We start from the raw sequence: 13,005 nt of genomic DNA, 5'->3' as shown, positions 1-13,005 counted from the left end.
ACATGAGAGTTTTAATATGTGTGTTTATCAGTTTGACCCTTTCAACAAGGCTGTAATATTTACAGCTCTGTGGCCCCAAATGACTCCTACTGCAAGTCTATCTATCTGTCTGTCTGTCCATCCATCCATCCTGTTTACCTGTCTGTCTATCTATCTATTAATTTATTTATCTAAGAACATAAATATGTTGGAGGGCAAACTAAATCCCTTCTTCCACAGAACTGCTCTTGCCCTTTTGGTAATTTTCTACAGAATAATTTGGGTTCAGGCTGCTGTGAGCAGTTCCAGCTGCCCAGTGGAAACATTTGCTGTCAGTACATGCTGTCAAATATCTCATCACAAGTACTAAGAGACAAAGCCCAGTCTCAGGTCCTGTTAATAGGCTACTGTAAATTCCCCAGTGCCACAGACCATAGGAAGACAACTTACCGTCCTACTGACATTGTTGCTGAAATACTACATGCTGGTTATTCCACGCTAAAAAAAGATGGACTATTGTTTCTTCTTAAATGTAAAAAACTATTTTAAAAGGAAAGCGCTTAAAAATATAATAATAATCACCTAATAAAGTTGTAAAGTTCATCAGTGCTTTTTCCTTTATTATATTTGCCCTGTTATACTACCTTGACAGCATGTTGTAGTATTTATGAATTAGTGGCCTGAATAATAATAATAATAATAATAAAACATTTATTTATTTATTTATTCTGTTTGAACAGTAATCCATGCTGTTGCAGTGATCAGCCGTTTGGTGGTACTGCTGAGCAGGTAACACTGAGTACTCACTGTCTAGTCTGCTGTGTAAAATAAATTTAAATTGCTGTAAAATCTCTAACCAAAGTTAGCTTTTTGTAAATTAACAAAATTTTGTGTATAAATTAATCATAAATGAATCATTCATTTAAATAACATAGACTGAAAAGATAAGCAAACCCTACCGCACCTTCATTGTAATCATGCATCTGCACGCTTATCCCCTGAGGTCCTGTTTCAGCAGTGTCTCTACATCCAAGCAGCACAGCAAGCAATCAGTCCGCAAACTTAACAAGTCTCACCAAGCTGCAGCAACAACAAGTATCCCATTGTCTCATCACACCACTTAATCATCTATCATAAAGACGCATGCTAGATTAGTGTGCCATTTCTAGTGCACAATGTGTACTAGGTCTCTTTCATTCAAGTATACCAAGTTTTTAATTATTATTAATAAAAAACAAAAAATCCAAGCTTCTTTTGTTTTTAACGATAAAATACTGAAACTATGGTTTGAGGAAAAACTAACTATGCACACCATTCAGTGCAAATGATGTGTATATGATTATGACACTTTATTCTTTCATTTTAATTTTGTCTTGTCTTTATGTTTTACGATGAATAACCCTATAAAATTTATGTTAAATCTCAGGACAAAAAGGCAAATTATGCCTTTTTCAGGGGCCAACTTACAAAAAAAAAAAAAAAAATTCCCTTCTTTTTTTTTATTGGTTGCACAGTTGCAAAAGTGAATTTTGTCTAAAACTAGTCACAACCACAAATAGGTGTTGGCCTACTGATTGGACATTACGGGACCCTTGCTGGACCCCCTGCAGTTTGCTTAGAAAGCAAATAGATCTGTTGATGATGCGTCAACATGGGACTGCACAACATATTCCAACATCTGGAAAAACCAGGGACTTATCCAACGATCCTGTTTGTGGACTTCAGCTCTGGTTTTAACACCATCAGATACCCTCCTGATTAAACTGACACAGCTCTCTATAACCACCTCCATCTGTTAGTGATTCACCAGCTTCCTGACTGGAGCTCCTCAGGGGTATGTGCTCTCCCCACTGCATTTCTCCCTTGACACAAATGACTGCACCTCTAAAGACCCCGTTGTCAACCTCATGAAGTATTCAGATGACACCACAGTCATCAGTCTCATCCAGGACAGTAAAAAGTTTGCTTACAGAAATGAGGATGTCAGACTTACAGACATCCTCTCTCTCAAGTATTATATAAGTACATAAACATTTTTATTTATACAGTTGCATATACAGTAAATAATCCACAAATCTGTACATTAATCTTCTGTTCCAGATGCAGAGCATAATTATTATTTATTTAATTTTTAAATGTTCTTTCTTCTGCTGCTGCTTTTTTGAGCTTATTGGTGGTTCACATGTTCTTTCTGTTCTCAATGTTTTCTGTTCTCATTACACTATAAATCAGTGTAATGAATGTTCAGTCGCAATGATTAGTCTAATTAAAAAGGCTGAATGCTCCCTGTCTTCCTTTGTGGTATTTTAGGAAAATACACTAGTCGCGGATATGTGGGGAAACTTTGTTCATTGTTTTGCATGCTCATGACATTTGAAATTTAAATAGCATGTAAAATAATAAGGCTGGCTATGATAATATTTCTAAAGCTTATGTATGAGCTCATCTTTTGATTATTATTATTTATTAAATTTTTTTTGTATGGTTATGTGCCACCTATAAGAAAATCTCCTAAGTCTGAATCTATTTGAATATGGTTAGACCTGTGGCCCGACTGACCAGATGTGGCCTCATTCAGCTCACCAAATGGAGCCATTTCCTCCCAACTATGCAGAAACTAATGTAAAAAAAAATAAAAAAATAATAATAATCAATAATGGGAGATTTTATTGTTAAATCAGATTTAATTAAATTTAAATTAGACATAAAGTGCAATTAGAATTGTTTGATAGGCATGACAGAACAAGAACAAAAATATATAAAACAATATATGACAATAAATAAAGTTGTAATTAACATATAAATATACAATAAACAACATATTGTTATATATAAATAATATACTGTCAATAAATAAAAAATCACAAAGAAATAGTATTTCAAAGCTTTTCAGAAATTTTATGAAATAATATATAATTATTCATATATAAATAATGTAAATAAACAAAAAATCTATCAAATGAAATTTGATTTAATTAAATGTTTGATTAATATCAATGTAAACAAAATAAAAATGACAAATAAATAAAATCATGATTAAGTATTTTAGATTTCATTATTAAATAATATATAAGTATTAATATATACATCATGTAAATAAATGTAAATAATTGGATAAATAAATAAATGGATAAAATAAAATAGGGAAATTATGAAAATATTACGAAGTATTTTGAAAGCATTAAGTTTTTCAGAAATTTCATTAAATAATGGGGTAAATTATTTTTTCACCCATTTTTTTAAAGAGTGAACAATGAAAGTCTGACTTCAGAGCAATGTGGGATCAATATGCGCGCACCCTGGCGTGCACGCATCTGTGCGGGAGCGTGCGTTCCATGCGCGCGCCGTGGAGGGGGGATTTATGTATGAAAAGAAACAGGAAACTCCACCGATCTCTTCGTCACTTTAACAGCAATAGGAGAAGCGGAGAGTGAGACTGGGCGTTAATGACTAAATTTTCACGTTATTTTTAATCAACCATGGCCGTCAAGGCACTCGACTGATTACTGACAGCCTCCGTTTTTATTTTTTGTTAACATTAGAAACTGCAGCGCGTGGAAAACTCGAGTTTGAAGAGCCTGCGCGTGTGTGAAAGAGTTGGGCGTGAGGCGTAGTCGGGTGGCTCCCTCATTTAAACCACTTGTGCATGAGATTTCTTTCTTCCGCGTATTATTTTTCAACTTCTTTGTCTTCGTAAATCGTTCGAAACTCCAGAAAGATGGGGTGCACCCTGAGCTCGGACGACAAGAGCGCCCAGGAGAGGAGTAAAATGATTGACAAAAACCTGCGGGATGATGGAGAGAAAGCGTCGCGAGAGGTCAAGCTGCTGCTGCTGGGTGAGTTAGCTGCTCCGCTAGTAAATAAGACCATTGAAGTTCACTTAACAGCACATGTAAGTGACTTTAGAACTTGATATAATATTTAAATAATATATGAGTGGAAAATGAAGCAGTCAAGTGCATATTTATGGGCGCTGGAAACTTTTCTGTGTGTAGTTATCGCGCTGGTGTCTCGGCTAGCATGAAGCTAATCAACTCGTTCATTTTCACTCGAATCATTAAACACGGTTTTTAATAGTTTCATTTATAGTTCTATGCAGTAGAGACGAGTTAATTGCGTATGCGATTTCATTTGGCTGTTTTCTGTCTTTATTTTATTTATTTTTTTGGCCTTGACCTTTTCAAAGTAACGTTACCGGTTTGCATATTCGCCAAATGGCCAGTTAGACGTAAACGGCTCTCAGTTGATCCAGCCAACAAAAGACTAGTTTAATCCGATTTAATCTGAACCGCCGGATTTACGGAGATGGACCTGATAGATTACCCTAAACCTCATCCAATTATGATAAATAATCTTGTGCATATGGAGGGTCCTGCTGGGTGCTTGGAGTATAATGGATGCTGGATGGGTTTAAAGAGTGGTCTCAGTGGCTTTTCAAATATCATGAGTTTATTTGAATGTATGATTTATTTGATTTGTTAATTAAATAGATTTTCCAACACACATATATAATATGCCTTATAGATTTAGCTATTGGCAATAACGACATTTTCATGTGTTAAGTCTTACAATTTAATGAATGCAGTTGCAGATTATAAACAATATCTTTAGTTAAGGTTTTTGTTTTTTTGTTACGTGAAAGCAGTCAACTTGTAAATTCATTGTGATTTCCATGTAGGCCACTTGTTTCTCAGTTACTGATTCCTGTTTTGCATGTTTCTTCTGTACTTTTCCAGTATTTGTGTGCAAGCATTTTTCAGGATATTGACTAATGAAGTCAAACTATTTATTTCCTTGGGATGATTAAAACATTTGTTTGCTTTTCTTGATTATCGATGGTGTGTGCAGTTTAAGCATAATATTTGTTTTACAGAACGTGTCACAAACTTGATGTTTACATGCGGTTTCATTAATTTTGAAGAGCTGGAAAGTTTGGTGTGTCCATTTCCCTTGCAAACAATAATGGTCCAAGTTTTGCTTGGATCTGGTCATTTAATATTCCTTTTTTTGTGCAGACCATTTTCCTATTGGTCCCATCTTTTCTTGCTGTGTAAATTGTTAGAGGACATAAAACCTGCCCTTACGCAATCAAACTTTAGGGAATTGACTTGTAATTAAATAGTTAACTGGATTCCCCCTATGTGCTGATTTATTATACGCCCTGTGTGTGCTGCCGCCTTGGGTTTGTTTGCTTTTTGGCATTGCGGATCAACAGCATATGTCCCTATGCCTGCTGTAAAACAGGCTGGAGTTCCTGTTTAGACTATAGAGGGGACAAATGGTGACTCCCAGGGTTGTTACTAAGAATAAATCAACTGCTGTGAAGAGAAAGTACCTTCATGGGTGGTTACTTAAAGAATTTTGTGTCGCAAATGCTTATCAAAATGTAATTATTCAGTGAAGATGAGCACATCTTCACAGTATAAAGTGTGTTGATCGTGCGTCTCAGGCAGTTGTTGTTGGTTGCATGGGAACCACAGAGCCAGTTCAAATTACAGCACCATAAATGCAGCCTCAGGAGACCAAACAAAAGATGAAACCAGTGCTTTGGGAGTCAAGTTCAGTGTGTGGCATCAGAAACTTGGATTGATACAGAATAAAGCAACCAAGCTTCAATATAATTTCTAGTTCTTCCGATTAAGAATTTGAACCAAGTGCTAACCCAAAATATTAAAGTTCCAATGGCTAATATTGAAGTAGGGACTCGAATATCATATATACTTGGGCTACTTTGGCTTGGGGGCTTTAAGAAACCACCCAGGACACCCTAGCAACCACATAGCAACACCATGGCGCTGTAGCAATGAGTTTAGCCGTCTCTAACAGTTTTCCAGCCTCGGTTTGAATTGATTTGGAATTTTGCTGAAGAGGCTGAAGTTTATGAAGTTTTTTCATGAAAATTCATCACATTTACAAACGGATGCATTTCATGCCACACTTTTGAACGATTACTTTTTTGGCCGCAACATTTTGGTGTATTTTTGGAAAAGTGACAACAGTCATGATGGTCATGTGGTCACATTCAGCAAAAAGTACATTCTCAACTATCAATAATGTAGTGATTTGTGAAGTTCTATACACAGTTGTTTGTCAGTGTAACAAATTTGCATGAAAAACTTCAATCCGATGTGAAATCTGTGTGGAAATGTTTTGTCTTTGTTCAAAATTTTCAATTTTCAAATTCAGGTTTTCAATTAAAGTGTATTGGATTTTGCCTGCAAAGTTCTTTGAACATTTTTGATAACTGGAACGGTTGATAATCTGTCATGAACACTTTGATGTTTGCTTCCCAGGAAACAATTAATAGTGTGGATAAACATTAAGTGCCAAAAGCCTCTCATCAACTCATGTGGTTTTTTTGGGGGGGTCTCTGGGGTAAATGCAGTGCTCTTTGTGTTCAGTTTTCTTGCAGTAAGCATTAAATGTGTGTGAGGGATGCTGATGTGGCCTAATTGCTGTGTTTGTTCTTTGGGACTGAGAGAAATAGACGTCCTCCCTCAGGGACGTCCTCAACCACAACTGAGATGGTTAATTGAAACGTTCGCTCGGTGAGACTCTGTGAGTCTCATGGAAGGTGGAGAGCTGTATGGGAATATTGAGTTTTTTCCTGACTGTAGCTAAATCAAAAACCAGGTAGCCTTTTTCTGAAATGGCAAAATTTTAATTGTGTAATTGGTCAATTAGGGATTTAAAAGGTTTAAAGAACTTTGATTCCAGGGACCCCCAAATAAAAAGACTGCTATATATTTTCATGTATAGAAATCTCAATTTATACTGTAAAAGAGATGAGTTTTTTTTATTTATATCTTCTAAATATATATTTTTCTTCTTTTGTTTTGTTTTTTTTTTCCTTAATTTTCTGTGTTCCCCTTTGTGCCCCTCTGGGGGTCACTGGACGTTTTCCAAAGGTTTCAATACTTATTTTTGATGTCTGTCACCTTGAATCTAACCTGTGCTGACATACTCATCTAAACGTATAGCTAATGTGTTTACCAAAGCCTGTCTGTTATCCCATTACAGTGAGGTGATGTTTAATTAATCCATTAAGATTAACACCTACACACTTCCTTACATCACTGCTGATTGTTAAAGGCTGTTGCTTTTATTCCTCTTGTTAACATACAGGGGAGCGAATATCCACTTAATGAAACTAAAGTCTCAGTTTCGTAGAATGTTAGTTCGGGTCATTTCACATGACATGAGTTTTCCCCCGCTTCCCTTTTTTTTCTATCACTTGTTTGTCGTCATATGAGTGGCAAGGATGCAACGTGACCGTATAATTACAAGTTCTAAGTTGATAAGGTCTTTTCCCTACCCAGTTATTACTTGTGGTGAAATCAAAGGAAGGGAAATAAAATGAACCTCCTGCTCAATCTGATACTAACAAGTACTTTTGCTGAGCTTGCAGAAGCCACAAATACTTGATCGTTCAGAGTCAGATCCTCATACTCTTTTATGGAGCAGGGAAGGATCTGGAATGTTTGGGTGTGTGCCCATCTGGCTAACACATTCTTTCTTTCTCTCTCTTTCTTTCTTTTGCAGGGGCTGGTGAATCTGGAAAGAGTACAATTGTCAAACAGATGAAGTGAGTTTCAACCCCTATTATGTCATCCTAATATGTCATACTAGTTTCGTAATGTTTAGAAATCATGCAGGATGTAAGCAAGAGCAGTGTTTATTTATAATTAAATGTGAATTATGAAATCATTTCAGTATGGACATGACTTATTAAAGGACATTCCTCCATTTGTCAGGCTTTTATAACTTTTGAATGTTTTAAACATCCCCAGAGGCATTAGAATTAAGCAACAGAGCAAATATAGTGATATATCTTAGTATTTAACATTTTTTGGCACAGCATGCAGCAGAATGTTCAGAATCGTCAGCAAGGCCCATATTCACAATTTACTTGCCAGGAGCTATTAGCTTTATTACTTAAATTAATGGCATTGTCTTTTCTCCCACAGAATCATCCATGAAGCAGGCTACTCCGAGGAAGAGTGCAAACAGTTCAGAGCCGTGGTCTACAGCAACACTATCCAGTCCATCATCGCCATCATAAGGGCCATGGGCCGCCTGAAGATTGACTTTGCGGATCCTGGCCGGGCTGTAAGTGCTGCTGTTATAATGTAAAGTGGGGTTAAATGCAGGCCACTTATTTATGTAATGCTAAAGTATCAAAAGGAAACCAAGATGCATTGGATTGGCTGTTTGGCAGGATGATGCAAGGCAGCTGTTTGTGCTGGCCGGCTCTGCAGATGAGGGATATATGACGAGCGAGCTGTCAGGAATCATCCTGCGGCTGTGGAAGGATGGTGGCGTTCAGGCTTGTTTCAGTCGCTCCAGAGAGTACCAGCTCAATGACTCTGCCTCATAGTGAGTGTCTTTTAGCTTTTTTTGCCATCTTTTTTTTTCTTCCCTACACAGCTGTTTCCCACATAATGACTTTTACGCTCCCCACTTATCCCAGCTCCATTTCCATTGTGGCTGCTGAACACGTCAATGAATCATGTGCTGTGTGTGGACATTTCTTTTACATTGCGTTATTATTGACGTTATTCCATCCATTATGGTCCATGATTCAAATATGCTTTATGCAAACTTTTCAAAAATGCAAATTTGTCCTGTATTCTCCAAGCATGCTGTGAACCCTTACCTTTTGCATACAACCCAGATGAATAAAATATATTCACAATAGACAATTATGACATCATAAAAAGTAGATGTGTCTAGGAAATCTAATTTAGAACGAAAATATGCTGCTGTTCAGAAGTTTGGGGTTAGTAATATTATTTAAATTTTTTTTTTTTAAAAAGAAGTCTACATTTTATTTGATTATAAAATCAGATAGAACAGTGACGTTATGAAATATAATTTAAAATATCAGTTTTGTATTTTATTATTTTAAAATGTAATTTGTTTGCGGTGATGATAAAGCTGAATTTTCAGCATCATTACTCCAGCTTCCAGCCTCACATGATAATTCAGAAACAATTCTAATTTGATGATTTGCTGCTCAAGAAACATTTCTAATTATTATCAGTGTTGAACATTTGTGCTGCTTTAATTTGTTGAAACTGATACATTTTGTTTTTAAGATTCTTTGGAGATTAGAAAGCTCAATGGATCACCATTTAACCAAAAAAAAAGCTTTATATATCTGAAAAATTCTTTATTGTTGTATTAAAATATATACACTTGATTAATTCCATTTAAAGTCTCCAAACAGAACTGATGAAAAATGACCATTTTAAAACTGGTTTCCTGAACCTCTTCAAATAATTTCACCTTAAAGTCATGAAATGGTTTTTGAATAACTTTATAATGGGCTGAACTCTGTATTTCCCTCTCTAGCTATTTGAATGACCTAGACAGAATATCCAGTTCTTCCTATGTCCCAACTCAGCAAGATGTCCTGAGAACCAGGGTGAAGACAACTGGTATTGTAGAGACCCACTTCACTTTCAAGGAACTTCACTTCAAGTGAGTATTTTAATTGTAACTTCTCACACACCGAAACTGATTAAATAAAATCCATATTTTTGAGACACGCAGAACCTGAGAGTGTGAACTGCGTGCTGACTGTTTGATGTGTGCATGATTCATGTACCTACTTTCAGTTTAGCCATCTGTTTATGCACTATTTGTATCATAGTCTTTGTTGGATAACTTTGTCTAATCTAACTTCCTTCCTTTTATTCATATACATAAATATTAAACCATTATTTACCACAATCTTGAGTAAATGTCATTGTGTTCAGTGTGACTCACCTTCCACATCTCCTGTCCTTTCAGAATGTTTGATGTGGGCGGCCAGAGATCTGAGAGGAAGAAATGGATCCACTGTTTCGAGGGAGTGACCGCCATCATCTTCTGCGTATCTCTCAGTGACTATGACCTCGTCCTGGCTGAAGATGAGGAAATGGTGAGCGCTCAGACAAGATCTCTTTCAGTGTCAGCACTATGTCTGTCATGAAACAGAAACTTTGCCTTTGAAAGTTCCTCCCAGACAGTGCTTTATTTCTCCTCTTTTAGAACCGAATGCACGAGAGCATGAAGCTGTTTGACAGCATCTGCAACAACAAGTGGTTCACGGATACTTCCATCATCCTGTTTCTCAACAAGAAGGATCTGTTTGATGACAAGATTAAAAAAAGCCCGCTTACGATTTGTTTCCCTGAGTATACTGGTATGAACAGTTTAAAAATCTTGAAATTTTTTTTTTTAAGTACTATTTAAATGGTAATATTTTATAGTATTTTACAACTAATTGCCAACAGGTATTTTAATTTGGCTTACTTGATATACTAAAATAATTAAAACTGAAATAAATATGAATAAACACTTTATAGACATAAACAAATACTACTATAAATGACAAAACAACAGAATTGTTAGCTTTAAAATTTAAATGAAAACAAAAATGGATTCAAAATATTAATAAAAATATAAATAATATTATACTAATATAACACATGCTGAAAATAGTATATATTATAGATGTATGTATCAGTATTATTTTAATATCTTTGAGATACTATTAATATTTGTATTCAGTTTAATACAGAAATAGTGTAGAAAGTAAACTATATTATAGAGAGTAGTAGTTTTGTTTAATATGACTTAGTGTCTCAAGTTTATTTTTGTTATTTGTCCATATTAATTATATGAAACTCTATACAAGGATCCAGCACTTATGAGGACGCAGCCGCTTACATTCAGTGTCAGTTTGAGGACCTGAATAAGAAGAAGGACACCAAGGAGATCTACTCCCACTTCACCTGCGCCACCGACACCAAGAACGTGCAGTTCGTCTTTGACGCAGTCACTGACGTCATCATCAAAAACAACCTTAAGGACTGTGGGCTCTTCTAAAACAAGCCATCTCACTGGTGAGCAGGAGCACACTAGCTTCATTTTGAATGAATGAATTGATGTGATTTTGGAAAAACTGTTTATTTATCTATTGAATGTTTACTTTCACAGTGTGACTGCGAGTGGCCTGATGTGAAATCTTTGGGAGAACTAGAACAGGAGGAAGGTCAACCATGAACCTGAATGTTGAATGCATTACTTAACTGTATATTTATGTTCTCCAAACATTTTAAGAGGTTTTTTTTGTTTTTGCGTTTTAGGGGGGGGAAAGGATAATTTTGTGTAAAATATTTGTACAACTGTATTTGTTGCTGATGTTTTTCACCATTTTTAGACGTTGATTTACAGGCCCTTTTTTAAGGGTGTTTTTCATTCAAAGGGATTTTGGGAACATTATTTAGTCTCTTTTTGTCTTTAAGGTCATGTACCTTGCAGTTAATTTTGCAGTGCTTTCCCACCCCCACTTCAGCTAAGTTAATTAAGAGCCAGCTGATATATATCCACACGGCTTTAATCTGTTCAGTAGTAGTCTAGACTATGAAAGCTAGATATTTTGAGACCAAACACCTGTGGTTGATCTCGGAGCTGTGAATTCAGTGGGAAAAAATCCAAGCATGTCTGAACCTCCTTACAGGGTCAGAATAGTTCTGAAAAACCTTGTGCAGATCTGAGCGCAGCCATCATTACTAGCGTTGTCAGATTTGCCTGTGATTGGAATGATGGAAAAACTGTGGTGAGCCTGATATTTGCTGATGAATTGGTTCATCTGCACCTGCAAATCGTGAACTGTTTTGATGGAGAACTCGACAAAAGGTCAACATAATACATTATAATAGGCATTTTTTATTGATCAAAGGTAACCATTTTTGAATCCATTAAAAGGGACCAAAGAATTTCTCTTTATAATTTCTAGAACAATTTTTGCACATACCCATGCATGTTAAATAACACATGATTTGACAACCTGTACAATGTAATGTCAGTCTTCTCTAATAGTAACATTGTCAATTAAACTGGTTTAAAATTTCACATCCCTTAAATGTAGGTTCTCATTGGATGGGGACATATGTTGACTAATATTCGCTATTTTGCTAATAAAAATGCTGTTGAAATAACAGCATCCTGAAATAAGAATCTCAAGCGTTTTTCCTTTCTCTTTTTGAGCAAATAGTCCATTCCATAACGTTCTTTAAATAGCAACCTTCACCCTCATATGCACCCAAAAAAAAAAAAAAAACATTTGGAAGTGTTTTTGCTTTCAATAGTGTTTTTAATTGTATGTGATGTCCGTAAATCAATATTCTCCCACAGAAATAGCTGTAAGAGCTCTTGCTTCACACAGCATTGCTGAAAGCATGGATACTAACTGCACTCTTGTGGCGATGACAGTTCAAGTCAGAAATTATTCCTATTGGCAGCCTCATGTTATTTGGCATTATGGGAGGCAAATTATTTGGACGACTTTAGGTTACACTTTAGGACAGATGGGAATTTGGTGCAAATATTTGATTGAATTTAGTTTTGTACAGATAAATTTATCTACGGATTCTTTATCTTCAGATTCACCCAGCTGGAGAATCTGTAGGAAGCAGGAAAACAAAACAAAAGCATTTAATTGAATTGCAGAAGCAACATTTCTCAATTTATAATTTAGTTTAAATAAATGTAGTAACACAACTAAAACTGAAATAACAAATTAATAAAAACTATATAGGGAAAAATTTGGGAAAAAACTAAATCAAAACTTTCAAATACAAAAAAAAAATCTGTTAAAAACATTTTATATATATATATATATATATATATATATAAAACTTTGTCTTAGTAATACATTGTGTGTGTGTGTGTGTGTTTGTGTACAGTGCTCATAAGTTTACATATTCCTTGAAGAATATGCAAAATGTTAATACTTTTCACAAAATAATTTCACAGTTGTTTTTTTTTTTTTTGTAAGTACTGTCTTGAATAAGCTATTTCATGTAACAGATGTTTATATATACTTCACAAGACAAAATAATAACTGAATTTGTAAAAATGACCCCATTCAAAATGTACATACCCTTAAATCTTAGTGCAGTGTGTCATTTCCTGGATGATTCACGAATGTTTTTATGTTTTGTGTTCGTTGTTCATGAGTCCCATGTTTCTGGC

The 13,005-nt window shown here is 35.3% G+C and overlaps 1 protein-coding gene across 1 annotated transcript; it reads left to right on the top strand.

Annotated features, from left to right (window-relative positions):
- Positions 1-3,340: 3,340 nt before the first annotated feature.
- On the top strand, positions 3,341-11,988 carry LOC132133818 (guanine nucleotide-binding protein G(i) subunit alpha-1-like). The gene is made up of 9 exons (XM_059546813.1): positions 3,341-3,815; positions 7,522-7,564; positions 7,947-8,088; positions 8,198-8,355; positions 9,334-9,462; positions 9,775-9,904; positions 10,015-10,168; positions 10,664-10,868; positions 10,964-11,988. Exons 1-8 carry the CDS (start codon positions 3,698-3,700, stop codon positions 10,852-10,854), a joined length of 1,065 nt encoding a protein of 354 aa, XP_059402796.1. The 5' UTR covers positions 3,341-3,697; the 3' UTR covers positions 10,855-10,868; positions 10,964-11,988.
- Positions 11,989-13,005: the final 1,017 nt, after the last annotated feature.

Source organism: Carassius carassius, chromosome 50 (genome assembly GCF_963082965.1).
Source record: "Carassius carassius chromosome 50, fCarCar2.1, whole genome shotgun sequence".
Taxonomy (NCBI): domain Eukaryota; kingdom Metazoa; phylum Chordata; class Actinopteri; order Cypriniformes; family Cyprinidae; genus Carassius; species Carassius carassius.
Note: the sequence above shows the minus strand (reverse complement) of the source record. Positions and strands in the feature narration are given on the sequence as shown.

What these genes read in the sequence shown, in the direction of transcription:
- LOC132133818 (XM_059546813.1), top strand. Translation starts at nt 3,698, where the DNA reads ATGGGGTGCACCCTGAGCTCGGACGACAAGAGCGCCCAGGAGAGGAGT. An exon ending in TTCAAGGAACTTCACTTCAA is followed by an intron (nt 9,463 to 9,774) that starts GTGAGTATTTTA and finishes CTGTCCTTTCAG; the next exon opens with AATGTTTGATGTGGGCGGCC. An exon ending in TGGCTGAAGATGAGGAAATG is followed by an intron (nt 9,905 to 10,014) that starts GTGAGCGCTCAG and finishes CTCCTCTTTTAG; the next exon opens with AACCGAATGCACGAGAGCAT.